General features: G+C 39.9%; 1 protein-coding gene across 9 annotated transcripts in view; it reads right to left on the bottom strand.

Moving 5' to 3' along the window:
- The window catches only part of MED12L (mediator complex subunit 12L), a 361,238-nt gene that overhangs the window by 264,274 nt on the left and 80,353 nt on the right, over positions 1 to 16,611 (bottom strand). For all 9 annotated transcript variants that reach the window (XR_012519124.1, XM_074405495.1, XM_039480199.2 and 6 more), the window contains 3 exons: positions 12,728 to 12,877; positions 11,584 to 11,683; positions 11,131 to 11,267 (listed from right to left, as the gene is read on the bottom strand). Coding sequence is in view for 8 of the 9 variants with exons in the window: in XM_074405495.1 (XP_074261596.1) it covers positions 11,131 to 11,267; positions 11,584 to 11,683; positions 12,728 to 12,877 (387 nt within the window). In the remaining variant the exon portion in view is untranslated. The remainder of the gene's footprint in view (positions 1 to 11,130; positions 11,268 to 11,583; positions 11,684 to 12,727; positions 12,878 to 16,611) is intronic.

Raw genomic sequence — 16,611 nt, 5'->3', positions numbered from 1 at the left:
GGAATAAACAAGGTAGATGGGGAGAAAGTTTAGAGATGCGCTTAATTAATATGAAAAGTATCTGACTCAATTCGGCAGTTGACTAAGTGTAACACACTAGAAGCATTCCCATTCCTAATTTAATGAGTCCAGGACACTGACCTCAACAATATCACTTGGCATCATTTTGAAAGCATTAACCAATGAGAAGAGACAGGAATAAATACGTGAAAGGATGTGGCAACGTGTCACTACAGTTTGCATAAAATGATTATGCCTCCTCTACCACCAAGCCAGAGAAGTAACTGGAAAACTACAGTATTAAGCAGAAGAAAAAAAAATCCTGTAGAATATTATGTAGAGTGTCCCATAGAATATGCAAAGAGTAATTTCATTTGTGTCCTCCAACCTTTATAGTCAAGTGTTCATATATGTATATAAAAGTTTCCATATTTATATTTCCAAAAGATATTTGAAACATATTTTTTCCCTAGGCAAGTAATGGCCCTCTTGCCACAACATAACTCTTGAAAACGAACCAAATATGGACCAAAATTAACAGTGGTTACTGCTGGTATATATATGTTGTTACACAGTATGCCCTGTTCCAATGCTTTAATGACAGTCCTATCATTTTACAAGTGAGCAAACTAAAGTCAAAAGATTAAATAACCTATCAAATGTCTCAAAGCTACTTGGTCAAATCTAAGAGTCCAACTCAAGCTATTAGGCTCCACACAGACAGCTCTTAATACCTCCCATTTGGGCAGGGGAATGGGGCAGGGGTCCAAGCTGTGGGCCAAAAAAAACTTAAGATCAACAATGTAATGCTGTATTATCTATATAACAATCACAAGAAGAAAGTTCTACAATGACAACAAACAAGATGAATGCACACAAAAGTATCAGTAAAGTCCTTCAAATAACAGCATTGTTTATCTGGTCTCATGAACGTGGAGCATTATCTACAGTGCCAAAACAGTAAAAGTATTAATTCTGTAGCAAATAATCATCATGAATGATGTTATCTACATCTGTAATAAAGCTATCTCAAATGAAGAAATGTTTTCTTCACATTAGGGGATTTGCCACAATCTTCTTTCTTGGGGTAGAGCAGGCATAAATCTGATACATTAGGGCTATTTCGCAATTCAGTTATTCAGTGTATTCAGTAATTCAATAACCTAATAACTGTAGAAGCTAACCACAGGTCTTCCTCAAAAAATAAAGAAGGGAAAATAACTGACAACTACATCTAAGAGGCAGGCTTCCTTTAGAAATTAGGAGGTACTTGGTGAGATTTTTTTGCCAGTTTAAAATAAGAAATTTCTTAATATATTACATAGGTTATAAAATACCATAAAAGGGGGTGGGGGAAAAATCAATGACTTAACTACTATAAGCAACAGCTAACTAAAGGAGTTGAAAAGTTTTTTAAAATTAAAAATAAAAGGACTTAAGATACTAAATAAATCTCTTGAGGGCACTTTAATCTTAGACTAAAAAGACATGTTTATAAATGAAATCAATCACTCTTAGTCAAAGTCTAACAAAATGGTCACATTAGGAGAAAGACATTATTCATATTACAGCACCAATAAATAATATGGAAAAAAATACATAGTGTAGTTATATTAACAAGTCATATAGTTTGCAAGCTAAGGCATACTGTGAGGAGCTGGACAAATTGCAAGTCACAGAAGCAAAAAAACTGGTCTTAACTGCTAAAAGAACATAAGCCTGCTGAACCTGGTCACAATCATCAATATAAGGTAATAAGCCTAACACTGTTAATCACAAATTCACAAGATTTATTGCATAAACATAAATGGTTTTCATTTTTTATAATCTTTATACATATAAACATTTCCCAGCCTGGCATGGTGGCCCAGACATGGTCACCTGTAATCCCAGCAACTTGGGAGGATCACTTGAGCCTGGGAGTTCAAGCCCAGACTGAGCAATATAGTGAGACCTTATCTTTAATTAGCGGGGTATGCGGCACACGCCTGTAGTCCCAGCTACTCCATGGGGGATCACATGAGCCCACGAGTTCAAGGCTGCAATGAGCTGTGACTGTGCTACTGCACTTCCGCCTGGGCAACAGAGCAAGACCCTGTCTCTTAAAAGAAAAATTAAAATTTTAAAAAATTGAATTAAAAAAGTATTTTCCATATATAAATTTCTAAAAGATATTTGAGATGGCTGATTTCTGACTGAGAAAGGGGCAAGGTTTCCTGACTTCACATGCTTACAATCAGTGTTGATAGTCTTTAGGTCCTCTGACATCAGAAAAACAAAACATATACCATACAAGTAAAAGGAACCTCCTTTTTGTAAATAAGTAGTTGAAAACAGGACAAATCTAATTCTGGGAAGAAACAAGATTGATAAGACAATCCCCTCTGAGTATTAAATCAACTGTTTTTTAATTTAGTTTTTTTTGTCATTTGCATTTTAACAAAATTAGAATATTTTAATCCTCAGTCAACATTTAAGTAATACAAATTTTAAAAAACAGAGTTCTGAGAAATATATAATTGCATAACAGAAAGTCATGCATGGGTTGACTCATAATTTCAAAGTAAAATCTCTCCAAAAGTCCTTAACAAGTGGATGTCTCTCATATTTAAAAGACAGACTGAGCATCCCTAACCCAAAAATCCGAAATCTAAAACACTCCAAAATCTGAAATGTTTTTAACACCAACCTGATGCGCAAAGGAAATGCCCACTGGAGTATTTCACATCTCAGATTTTCAGTTTAGGGGTGCTCAACAGGTAAATACATAATGCAAATATTCTAAAATCTGGGAAAAAAAGTCTAAACTCCTAAACACTTCTGCTCCCAAATAGTTCAGATAAGGGATCATCAAGCTATAATCAAAATATTTTGCTTAATTTTCAAAATTCATCACTATACAATAAACTTTACTGCTTGCCTTTTATGAAAATCAAGGTAAAACACAGACAAAAAGGAATTACCAATTTCTAGAACATAGTGCTTGTTCTACTCACTTGACAACCAAAAGTTGTGCAGGCAAGAACGTAACAATTGGCATTTACTAAGTGCTTACGATGTACTACTACATGAAATGGATTCTATTAGTAAGGCCATTGTACAAAGAGACTGACACTAAGGGAGGGTATAAGGGAGATCTGAAGCCACTCAAATACTTGGCAGCAAAATCAAGATTGAAAATCAGGTCTGAACCAGCCTAAAGTCTATGGTATCCTACCAAGGCCAGAGGGCTCAACTCGAGGAGTTGAATTTTCTAAATAAAATATTGTTTACTCTGTTAAAATTGTCAAGCAAGCTTTTAAAAATTAATAGATTATACCACATAAATGTTCAAATATTCACATCTGAATATTGTTCATGAAAATTATTTATGGCAATTACAAAGGTTATCTTCCTTTTTCTAAAATTACATCTGAAACATGTTACTTCAGCTATACTGTTCCCTGAAATAAAATCATTTTTTAAATAAACAGTACAAGGAGTAGGATGTACTAGTTAAGAGTGATGTTTGGATTGCACTAGTTAATTAGAACTATTTAGGATTCCAATTCCTATTCTTCCAACAATGAACTGGGTATCAGCTTCAACAATTTCTCATCCTCTCTAGCATTGGTTGCCTTGTCTAAACAGCAAGGAACTTAGAGAGAAAAAAAGAAAAACATGCATCTCACATGCCAGGGAAAAAAACTAAATAAGATGACATAACACTAAAACAGGGCCCGTTATTTAAAAAGAACACACAAAAAAAAGGTTTAAAACAAAGTGTCCTAATACTCAAATTCAAACTGAGAGGCCCACACCAATCTAAACAATGCATGACTGGTCCTTCTCAGTGACAGCAAGTCTAAATATCTGGATGTAATTTTGTTTTCCCAGCTATGTTCCTAGAAACTGACCTTTTACTAACACATCATTTCCAAAATTAAGAAAATACTAGTTGTAAAAGACTAGCAACGCTTCCTTTGGGTGTCCAGTAGGAAATGTGTTAGCTTCCAAAGCACAATACACTTCTGGCCGGGCTGTGACCCGCATCAACAGCATAAATTCAGCACACTTGGATCTCAACAGAAAGGCATCCACGCACGTTTTCCTTGCTTGCTTGACTTTTGCCTTATTTGACCTTCTGCAGTCTTGGTTTTAGAAAGTGTCTTTTTCCATTAAACAACAACAAAACCTAAGCATCTAAATGAGCATGATTTCCTTTACAACATGGTCCTGCGGCTAACCATCCTGGGTAGGTCAATGCCATCCAACTGCCTCCCTATAGAGAGTAAAGACTTTACAAAAACCATCAAATATAAAAAGCCCCACAGATCCTGGCTGTGCCTTATGATTAGTAGACTGCGTAATAGGTATCTGTGTGTGCCCACAGCAGCCCCAAAGGACCCGCTATGAGTCTCTGATCATATTCCTTCCATTTCTAGAGTTTTTAAACTCTAAATATATCAGTCAGTAATAATAGCAGCTAGTGTTTATTAAGTACCCATTTACATGTTGGACACTGTAAATATTTGAATGGTTTATCACTCAAATATTATTTCATGTCATTTTTACATCATCAGGAAATAGAATGCCCATTTTACAAATGAGGAAACTGAGACTCATCAATAATAAATGAATTGTCCATAGTGTCCCCAAAGAAATAAACTAACCTGCTGATTTCACAGCAGAGAGTTCCTCTGCCAGCCACACCCCTACCTCTACCTGCACATACTCTCTCCCGCATCTGAAGTATTCATAAGACTGACATATATAGATTCCATGACTGTATTCCTCCCTACCCTTCCATGCCAAATATTACAGAGGTGCTTCCCATCCAGTTTACTGCCCTAGCAGCTTTTTAATAAGGTCCAAAAAAACAAATTCAACAAATGCTACTGAGCGTCTCCTGGGCCCCATGCATGGTACTTGGGGCTCATAATGTACATCAGGTGAGGAGAAGAGGAAACAGACCCCAGGGAAAGGCTTGCAGGAAGACAAATGTAGAACAAGCATAGCACTGACAGAAAGTGAGCTTTTGTCTGCTGGATAGTGGTGGTGAGGCAGAGTTTGCCAGCTGCACTGATAGACCTGGCTGGGCCTGGGATGCCCTGTACCAGAGGTGAGGAAAGCAAACATTTTCCAAACTTAGGGCCTTTGCCATTCAAAACATCATTAAGAGCTCATCACAACCTTTCAAAGAATTCTGCATGAATAGTCTAAGCATAAAACAAATCCAAACAATACATTAGGTTTCTGGGTCTGGGGTGTGTGGTTTCAACATCAGGGAAGGAAGAAACAGACAAGCTGCTGCAGGAACATTCTGTCCAGTGCAGCTGGTTCCAGCTTTTCATTACTCAGGACAAAGTCAGCTTCCTGGAACCCCCAAAGAGAGAAGTGAAAAGGCAGCTCTTCCTGCCACCTTTATATTTTCCCTTCTATCCATGTCCTCAAGGCAACCCAAAGACACAGCTGCTTTCATCCTCACATTCATCCCAAAGAGAGAGATGCCAAGAGGAAGGAAGTGGTCTGAGGCCTCTAAAAAGCAAAGAGGTAACTCCTCCTTCCGCTGCTCAGAGGTGAAGTCACAAGTGACAGGCTCAGTGACCATGTGGAAACCAGGGGTCCCACCATCCACAAAACGATTCCTTTGTATGGATGTCAGGATTTGCCACCTCCATCACCCAGACTAGAAAAGTCTCTGAAACACTAAACAAGCAAATAAGTGAGTAAATGTTGTAGAAGACACGTACCAGGAGTTGGAAACTGACAAGCATCTGAGTGAACATGGCCAACAGACACACTGCCTGGCTGCACAGTATTTTAAGATCAGGAAAGTTTACACAGATCTTGACATCCAGCTTCTCTTGAAATGTTGGATAATCAGGCAACAGTGGATCTGTGATTCCAAGTAGAACCTAAGAATTCGAAAGGCTTCCCTCTTCAGACAGGTCTGCCCATTTCCCAGACACTCAGTCCCGCCACCTCCAGGCTGCCCTATACACAGCAGCCCCCAACTCATTCCCACTACCTGCCTAGACGCTGTGGGACATGAGCCCTGATCTCAGTATTACCATCTTTATATCTCATACTACTTTGAATGGAAAACCAACCAGCACAAATCTAGAATAAGTAAATGCTCAGGTTTCTGAGATTTTAATTTTCACCTCCCTTGCCATGATACACAAAAGCCCAGACACAGAAACAGCAGCCAAGGAAATGGGGGGCAAAGGGCAAGAGGGAGGGAGAGTAAATAGTGCATTCCATGTGGAATCAGTGAAAGCATACCACAGCCTGGAACATCCCAACATGGGCACAGTGCTGCTCCTACTCCCACTCCCATGACCACAGTCTAACCACAAGGCAGTCCCCAGGCCCCAAATGTCTTCATCCCATACAATGCAGTTTTCTTTTTTTTTCTTTTCTTTTTTTTTTTTTTGAGACGGAGTCTTGCTCTGTTGCCCAGATTAGAGTGCAGTGTTGCTATCTCAGCTCACTGCAACCTCCACCTCCCAGGTTCAAGCGATTCTCCTGCCTCAGCCTCCTGAGTAACTGGGATTACAGGCATGCACCACCACACCCAGCTAATTTTTTTGTATTTTTAGTAGAGACAGAGTTTCACCATGTTGGTCAGGCTGGTCTCAAACTCCCAACCTCAAGTGATCCGCCCACCTCGGCCTCCCAATGTGCTGAGATTACAGGCATGAGCCACGGCGCCTGGCTGCATTGCAGTTTTCAACAGGCTTTCACCAATACTGAAACTGATTACACACACGAACTTCTACCATTTGGACAGATGTCCTCCCCCTCCCTACAGGAAAGTAGCGGGGACTGCATTTCACTTTCACAGTTCCAGAGAAAAGTGAACTAAGGGATCAAGGAGGGTGAAATTCAGGCTTTCCTAACAGATGTGAGGAAGCAGGCTATGCAACCTGGGGCCTGGGCCTACCTAAACATGACTTCCAGTACCAGCAAACCTCCAACCTATTGCAACCACGGAGGCTGATCATGTTTTATCTATCACGTTACCTTAATCCTGAAAAAAATCATGAAAACAAAAAAGGGGAAGTATATTTTAAAGAAGTGAGACCAATTTCTGAATCCTATCCACACGCAACTCATCAGAGAACAGCATCATCACATTAGTTCTTCTAGTAGAATACTAATAATTGCTATATTATTGTGAACCATTTTTGAAACATATTTATATAGTGCTTTATAATTCTCAAAGTGTTCATGTTTCCTTAGAGATAAAAAGGGCAAGTACTCTATGCCTACATAACCAGGAAGGGCACTATAGCACAAAGCTTTGAGGAACTTACTCAAGATCACCAGCTGATCAGTTGACATGGTGCTACGGCGCATGCACGAATTCCGGAAATACACAGAGTGACTCTACAGTCGAGAAAACAGAGCTGGGCACAGTGGCTCATGCCTGTAATCTCAGCACTTTTGGGAGACCAAGGTGGGTGGATCACTTGAGGCCAGGAGTTAGAGACCAGCCTGGCCAACATGGTGAAATCCCATCTCTACTAAAAATATAAAATAATTAACTGGGCAGGCGCCTGTAATTCCAGCTACTTAGGAGGCTGAGGCAGGAGAATCACTTGAACCCCAGAGGCAGAGGTTGCAGTGAGGCAAGGTAACGTCACTGTACTCCAGCCTGGTGACAGAGCAAGACTCTGTCTCAAAAAAATAAAATAAAATAACAGTAACTCCTGTTAAAGAGTAAATGGAGAGAAAAAACTTTGTCACTTGATTACATATACATACATACCTTGATGTATACACCATACATATAGATACCAAATACATATTTTAAAAATTAATTTAGGCCGGGTATGGTGGCTCATGCCTGTAATCCTAGCACTTTGGGAGTCCAAGGCAGATGGATCACTTAAGGCTAGGAGTTCAAAACCAGCCTGGCCACAAACACAAAAATTAGCCAAGCACAGTGGTGTGTACCTGTAATCCCAGCTACTGAGGAGGCTGAGACATGAGAATTGTTTGAACCTGAGAGGCGGAAGTTGCAGTGAGCCAAGATAGTACCACTGCACTCTAGCCTGGGTGACAGACTGAGACTGTCTTGGAAAAATAATAATAATTTAATGTTAAGTATTATAGAAGGATCTGTCTATTCTGTTATCCTTTTTGCCAGATTAAGAAAGGGTGACCAATCTGAATTACAGGCTTAAAATGTAGTTTCTGTCTTACTCATAAAACAGTATTGTAACCACAAAGCAACCACTTGCTCACATCAAATATTTCTGAAGTTGAGTCAACATTCAAAACAATTACTGCTAAAAGGGGCAACACTGATGGTCCTTCCAGAGAAGTGCGTTTCCAGAGCCTCCAGGACTCTCATCCCTGAGTACATGTTGCCCTCTAGTGGCATGCACCTCCCTGCAGCCTGTGAGAAGTCGCTCAGGTAGACGAAGCTTCCAGCAGTGATCTCCAAACATTTCTCACATACCTTCTCTCGGCTCAAAGAGTTTTTGAAGTAAAAACTTTCAACACATACTTATTTATAACTTCTATACCTATACTACCATAATAATTACATTCATTATAAAACGGACACAAAAGAGGCTTTTAAAAATTACAATCTGAACAGAAGTTCTAATCATTTATGGCTCATTGCAAGCACCCACTCTGGGGATACCTGTGCTTCACAGAGAACCACACAGTGTGATTTCATTCAGAAAAATCACAACATAATTTCTGACCTTTAAAAAAAAATTTTTTTTCTTGAGAGTGCTATGAGTAATTTAAGTGTTTGCGGGTGAATGATGCAATAATCCTGAAGTTAGCCAGTGTACACACTCTGAAGGAATATAGTCAGGCTAACCACAACACTAAGTTGGTTTTGAGGGTCTTGGTAAAACCCTTACCAGGAAACAACATAGCTTTTATTCAATACTTAGTGCAGGAAGCTAAACAATCCAAGACCTCCTGAATTTTGGGTATCCCTACTTTCCTTCCTTCCAGATAACTCACCTATATGTATTGAAAATCTTATTCATGAGGCCTTTTATCTAAGAAAGTCTTTACTAAAAACATACTTTAAGGTTTCCACCCAAAAAGAGCACGTGCCACTCTAACGTGCCTCAGTAACAGAGGATTGTATCAGCATGCTCTACTGAAGTACGGAGGCATTGCTACTGACACAATGAATTTAAAAAGTACACTCAATCAGTCCCTTGCTCTCAACATTCTGAATGATCCTAGCTGGCACCACTGGTCTTGAACCATATCTTTGAGAAGCAAGGTGATGACTCAAAAATTATTCCAAAATGAATAATAATCTGGAATATGTATCAGGCTCACATAAAGGTAAGAGAAGAAAAGGTTTCTGACGGTTGTTACTGTTGTTTCACCTTTTCTTTCCACTTATGCATTCCCAAAAGCTAGATGAAACATCAAAGATAATTGCCATCAGTTACCTAAAGTAATGAAGGTGTCTTAAAACTTACCTCTGCAGTCCTGGTGCCTAGTACAAGCTGGATATATCATTGTCAGTTTAATTGTGAAAAGAAGACAAACATTTTATTTCTCCCCAAGGTTGAGGGGAAAAAAAAAATAGAAAATTCTAGTTTTTAAGGCAATTCATTCATTAAACAATCTATTGCTAGAAAAGCATAAGATAAAAGTTGCCTATGATTACTAATTTTAGATATTAACTGGCTAGGCTACTGTATCCAGTTGTTTGTTCAAACACCAGTCTAGATGTTGCTAAAAAGATTTTTTAAAGATGTGATTAAGATTTAAATCAGACTTTGAGTAAAGCAGATTACATTCTATAATGTGTGTGGGCCTAATCTAGCCAATAAAAAGCCTTAAAAGACTGAGGTCCCAGCCATGTGCAGTGGCTCACACCTCTAATTCCAGCACGTTGGGAGGCAGAGAAGGGAGAATCACCAGGTCAGGAGAGTTCGAGACCAGCCTGGCCAACATTGTGAAACCCGTGTCTACTAAAAATACAAAAAATTGGCGGGGCACAGTGGCTCATCCCTGTAATCCCAGCACTTTGGGAGGCTGAAGTGGGCGGATCACCTGAATTTGGGAGTTCAAGATCAGCCTGACCAACACGGACAAACCCCATCTCTACTAAAAATACAAAAATTAGATGTGTATGGTGGCACATGCCTGTAATCCCAGCTATTCGGGAGGCTGAGGCAGAAAAATCACTTGAACCCGGGGGGCAGAGGCCGCAGTGAGCTGAGACTATGGCACTGTACTCCAGCCCAGGCAACAAGAGAGAGACTCCATCTCAAAAAAAAAAAAAAAAATTAGCTGGGCTTTGGTGGCAGGCACCTGTAATCCCAGCTACTCAGGAGGCTGAAGCAGGAGAATTGCTTGAACCCAAGAGGCGGAGGTTGCGGTGAGCCGAGATGGCGCCACTGCACTCCAGCCCAGGCAACAGACTGAGACTCCATCTCCAACAAACAAAGAAACAAAAAGGACTGAGGTCCCCAGAAGAAGAAAGAATTCTGACTCCAGACTGCCTTCGGACTCAAGACTGCAACATCAGTTCTTCCCTGAGTCTCCAGCCTGCCCTGAATATCTCCAATTTGCCAGCCCCATAATCACATGAGCCAATTCCTTAATATAAATATCCCTTTCTTTTTTCTCCCTTTCTCTCTCTCTACGTAGATATAAATATGTATGTATACACCCATATACATACAAACATGTAACATACACTTTTTTTCTATTGGTTCTATTTCTCTGTAGAACCCTGCCTAATACATTGTCTAAGGATTTTGAAAGATCATGACCACAAGTATTCATGCACTGCCCTCTGCTGTGCTAAATGTTAAAATACATTCAACCTAAGTTAAGCCTAGCCCATTGTATTAAGTCCAATCACTATATGAAAGCTATTCTTCTAAAACTAAAATTGGAGAATGATGGTAAAAGGGCCAAGAAAAATCTTGCCAGTCAATAATCAATATTCCTAGGTAGACAAGTCCCACTGACATTTCATTTTAATAATAGTGGGTAATCTTAGTCCAATAATAAAATGATTTCAAAGTGTGTATGTTTTCATACAATACTGTACTTCATAGAAAAGGTTTCACCAGAGTTTCCTAAATAAGAAAGAAGAAAATACACTAGGAAAAGGTAAAAAGAAGAAAAAAAATTAACTACCTCTTGGTTATCTTTGTTTTGGTTTGGCCAGAAAATCTTATGATAAAGTGTCTCCATTGAATTGCTGGAATCAGTTCGGTCAAAACAATGACGATCCAAAACTTCCAATGTGTGCAAAACCCGACTAATAGTCACCCCTACCGGCAGAAATTAAAGTGGTTAATGAAGCCAAAAACAGAATAACACAATACAAAATCACCATTCTATATAAGGCAAAAGAAATTTTTTAAATCATCATTTTTGGCATATGCTACCAAACAATCATCAACAAAACCAAACTTGACATTCTAGACAGCCAGTATCTAAAAGGCATAAACTGAAGAATGTCCTCAAAATTCACCAGGTGGCTCTGTCAAAAAGCTTCCTTATTCATGGGGAGTGGTTTACAAGAAGCAGAAACACTGCATAAACTCCAGCATTCAAAAGCACTCGTTCCTCTGTGGTGTTCTGTACCTGCTGTGGATTCTTGGCACTTGTCAAATGACCACCGAACTTCCACTGCACGGCCTCTTTGTTTTATCTGTTGTTCTACTTCATAAATCCTTGCCCGAACCTGAAAGATAATTGCTTCTAATTAACTTGTGCTTGAAAGGCCACAGTGGCTGTCTAAATCACGTCAGGCTTTTCTACGTGAGTCAAGTATCTTATGGCGAACTATAATCTTGACTGCATTGTAAGAAACATATCCTGTGGCCCAAGAAGTGAATTTTTACAATTTACAAATGGTAATTCAATGTCAGTTTTCAATAATAAAGTCTCACAATAATAAATGCTTGCAGAATTTGTTTTAACAGTGAAATTTCTTTTTCAAGATACCACATGGAAAGATGAACGCTCTAAAATAATCTCTTGCTCAGGCACAGTGGTTCACACCTGTAATCCCATGACTTTGGGAAGCCGGGGTGGGCAGATCACGAGATCAGGAGTTCCTGATCAGCCTGGCCAATATAGTGAAACCTTGTCTCTACTAAAAATACAAAAATTAGCCGGCCATGGTGGCACACACCTGTAATCCGAGCTACTGGGATTGAACCTGGGAGTCAGAGTTTGCAGTGAGCCGAGATCACGCCACTGCACACCAGCCTGGGCAACAGAGCAAGACTCTGTCTCAAATAAATAATCTCTTTAAGCCATTCTTTCACGTCTGAAAGCAACTTGAAATGTTTTACTAGTTTAAGAAAACTGTTTGGTAAAAGATAGGGATCTTGTTCTAAATATTAATCACAATCCTATGGTTCAAGTCACATAAAATTTTGAAACAACCCAGTACTAATAAGAACATATAAAACTTACTAATTAGCCAAACTACTACAGGAGTCATGGTCACGTACCAGAACCACCACCATAATTATAGTCTGGTGGCAGAACTCTCAGCAAGAACTGTTCAGCGAGACGGTGAAAAGAGAGGGAGCAACTTCATGAACTTCTGTGGTTCTGAAGAGGCTAAACAATTCTCTAAGGTCACCCAGAGTGTTAGCAGGCAAAACTGGGAATAGCACCCAAGCATCTAGATACTAAAACCTGGGCTTGACCCACTGTACCCTGATGGCTCTCAAGGATGAAAACAGCCATCAAGTCACTGAAACATAAAGCCTACCTGCTGATTGAAAGCCGTGTTCCCACCCGGCATGGGGAGGCTGGAAGGGGCCACCTGCAACAGATCCAGGGGCGAGCCTGGGTTTGCGCTCTTATTTTCATTTGTGGAATAATTCCACACCAAGGCACTTGGGCAACAGAGAGTGACAGTCTGGAAATGAAACAGGAAATGTTGAATATTCAGAGGAAGGAGAAAAGCATAACAATAGCTCAACAGTAAAAATGACATCCTGTCATTACTATATCATAGTGAGTTTAAAATACGAGCATCTTACCCCATTCTCAACTTCGCAATTGAAAAGAAAAAACTAAAAATTACAAAGTTGCAAGACAGGAAGTACAGCTATTGAGAAATTAAGTTATATAATAATTCATAAGTGAATACTCCAATACAGGAAACTGAAGGAACTTAAAAAAAATGCAGTAATCATCACTTAAAAATCGTTACTTAAACCAATTTTTCATGCAATTAAAAACATGAGATGAAATTAGGATATATAATTTCTAAGGCAGTAAAAGCTAAAAAAAAAAATATTTAAAAACAAAAACAAAATCAAATAATGATGTAATAGTAGCTTCAATGCTGGGCAGGTGGCAACCCTAGACAAGGGGTTGTCAAACTTTTTCTATAAAAAGCCTGATAGTGCCGAGTGCGGTGGCTCAAGCCTGTAATCCCAGCACTTTGGGAGGCCGAGGTGGGTGGATCACGAGGTCAAGAGCTCGAGACCATCCTGGTCAACGTGGTGAAATCCCGTCTTTACTAAAAATACAAAAAAAAAAAAAAAAATAGCTGGGCATGGTGGCGCGTGCCTGTAATCCCAGCTACTCAGGAGGCTGAGGCGGGAGAATTGCCTGAACCCAGGAGGCGGAGGTTGTGGTGAGCCAAGATGGCGCCACTGCACTCCAGCCTGGGTAATAAGAGAGAAACTCCATCTCAAAAAAAAAAAAAAAAAAGCCTGATAGTAAATGTTTTAAGCTTTGCAGGCTAACTACAGTTTTTGTCATGTATTCTTCCTTTTTGTTTTAATAATGCATTAAAAACATAAAATCTGTTTTTACCTTGTGGGCCAAATTTAGTCCACAACCTGTAGTTTGCCTACCCTTGCCCTAGAAATTTGCAGACATTCTTTATTTAACCAGATGTACTTTAAGTGACCATCTTACTTAGAGGTCATAACAACCCGATGATTTAGGTAGTGTTATTCCCCACCTTTACCAAAGAGGAATAAATATGAGCCACATAGGAGATTAGAAACCAACCCAAGTTTGATTTCACGAATAGCACACATGCTCAGAACCACTATGTTATCCTGTTGCCCCCTAAACATAAACATCATAGCTGACATTTAATTAAGCTAATTACACTTACTCTGTGCTGAACACTGTCTTGGAAGCTTTCTGTCATCATAACCTTAACTCTATGAGGTAATGAAGTAAGAACTGTCATTACTCCCCACTCAGACATGGGGAAACAGAGGCTCAAGGTCACAGTTACCAAGTGGCAGAGTGAGGCTTAAAATCAGGTCTATAATAGCTTTCAAGTGTACATCTAAGCCATTATTATGCTCTCGTGCCACTCAACAGCATACAACGTAAGCTTAGAGAAAGAACGCAATTTTTTTTTTTAAATGTGAAAATACATACAAAAAGCTGGCCAGGCACAGTGGCTTGCACATATAATCCCAGCACTCTGGGAAGCCAAGATAGAAGGATCGCTTAAGCCCAGGAGCTTGAAACCAACCTGGGTGACACAGAGAAACCCCGTCTCTACAAAAAATTTAAAAATTAGCTGGTAATGGTGATGCACACCTGAAGTCCCAGCTACTCAGGAGGCTGAGGCACGAGGATCACTTACTTGAGGAAGGAGGATTGCCTGAGCCCAGGAGGTCCAGGCTGCAGTGAGTGACGATTGTGCCACTGCACTCCAGCATGGGTGACAGAGCAAGACCCTGTCTCAATCAATTCATCAATCAATTAAAAAAAAAAAAAACTAAACTAAATTCTGAGGTCTAGGAGTCACCTTTGTGGAAACCAGATGACAAATACAAAGAATGCCAAGTCCCAGAATCTTTTTCCACTCGGCTACATTCCTACTGCCTTCCTCCTGCCTGTGGCAATGTGGAGTTCTCAACTCCTCCTGACAGAGCCCTTCTCTGTGTCCTTGATTCCAAAGCCCTCTAATACCCAGGGCACTAATCTATCAAATACTTCTCCTTCTCCTATTTGCTCTTAACTTACGGACAAGCTCAAATCTGCCCATCAAAACCAAATTTTTTTAACTCTCCACTCAGCTGCCATCTTTATCCACTATCCATTTTCTTCTCTTCCCTTCATAAACATGTTTCCCAAAAGAACAGTTAGTACTATTTCTCCTTATTCTCCGTCACTCCTAGACATTTCTTAATTTGGGTCCTTATCCACCATTCAACTAAATAGCTCTTAAGAAGATCACCAATGAACACCATATTGTCAAAGACAACTTCAACCATCTTCTTGCCAGACGCCTCCAATACTACAGGCATTGCCCACTACTCATTCTTTTTTGAAACTTTCTGCAGACCCCAGTTTAGCATCCTGGTTGAGTGTGGACTCTGGATCCTGATTGCTTTAGTTTGGATTCCAGCTTGGCCACTTTCTTGCTCTGTAACCTATACATTATTAATGTTCTAAGAATAATAATGGTTCCCATCTCATAGGCTAGTTCCAAGAACTAAACAACTTAATAACATATGTTACAACTTAGAACAATGCCTAGAACACAGTAAATGCTATTCCTATACTAATATAATTATGACAATATTACCGCTATTCTCATCATCTTTGGGTAACACTACTCTCTCCCTGTTCTCTCTCCAGTCTGGCCAACCTTCCTAGTCTTCGTCATGGACTTCCCCTCTGCCTGACTCTTAAACACTCCTGTCCTTCGGGCTCACGGATTCTCTCACACTACAAAATTCTTCAGGCAATCTCACTCCCTCTTGGGTTTTTCAAAGCCAAAGTTCTTGAAGGGAATCAAATCCACACAACCAGCCAACTGTCCGCCCAAATCTTAAGAACTGGACATGTAACAACTCTTGAACATGTCCATTTGGAGATTCTAAAGGACAAAAGAGTCCAAAATACTCCAAAGCTGAACTCACTGAAATGCTTCCAAACTGATTTGCCTTGCAAGCCTCCTTCTTTCCTACCTCCCCTCTCCCACAAATCTTCCCTCTACCATGACCAATACAATCCAACAACATTACACAACTACCTGTGTCACTTTGCTGCATAAAACCCTCTGATGACATCTCACTCACAAAGCCCACAGGGCATCATCTATTCCGTGACCCTCGACAGATTTGATAATTTATGTCCCACTAATACCAACCTACAGAAAAGATAACTGACCAACCTCTGGGCCTCTTCCCATACTGTTTCCTCTGTCAGGAAACTTTGACTCCTTTTTACTTTATCTTTCTCAGCTCACTAGAAGAAGCAAAAAATTTCTTTCACAAAGCCTCTGTGAATTTTAGGTTGGGCTATAAGTTCCCCTTTTCAACTACCTTGGCCCCCTGTGCATCTCCCCACCGGCCCTTGTCATATTATTCGGAAGCTGTCCATTTATGATCCTGTTTTCCTGACAAGACAGTAAACTCTGCCAGAGTGGAGACCATGTCTTGAGGGCCAACTCTGTTTCAAAGCTCCTTAGTATACAGCAGAACACAGTAAGAGCTCAAGAAATACAAACTGAACACTAAGCTGTGAGCTTGTCAAGGGCAGGGCTGTATCTCATTCCTGATATTCCTGATAGTATCAGCCCAGCAACCAGCATGTTACTGGATGTTCAAGGATTACACAACCAAAAATGCTTGGAAGATGAATGGAGCCTGATACATGATTTGG

The sequence above is a fragment of the Saimiri boliviensis genome, chromosome 9 (genome assembly GCF_048565385.1).
Source record: "Saimiri boliviensis isolate mSaiBol1 chromosome 9, mSaiBol1.pri, whole genome shotgun sequence".
Lineage (NCBI taxonomy): Eukaryota > Metazoa > Chordata > Mammalia > Primates > Cebidae > Saimiri > Saimiri boliviensis.
This window is presented reverse-complemented; position numbering and strand designations above follow the sequence as displayed.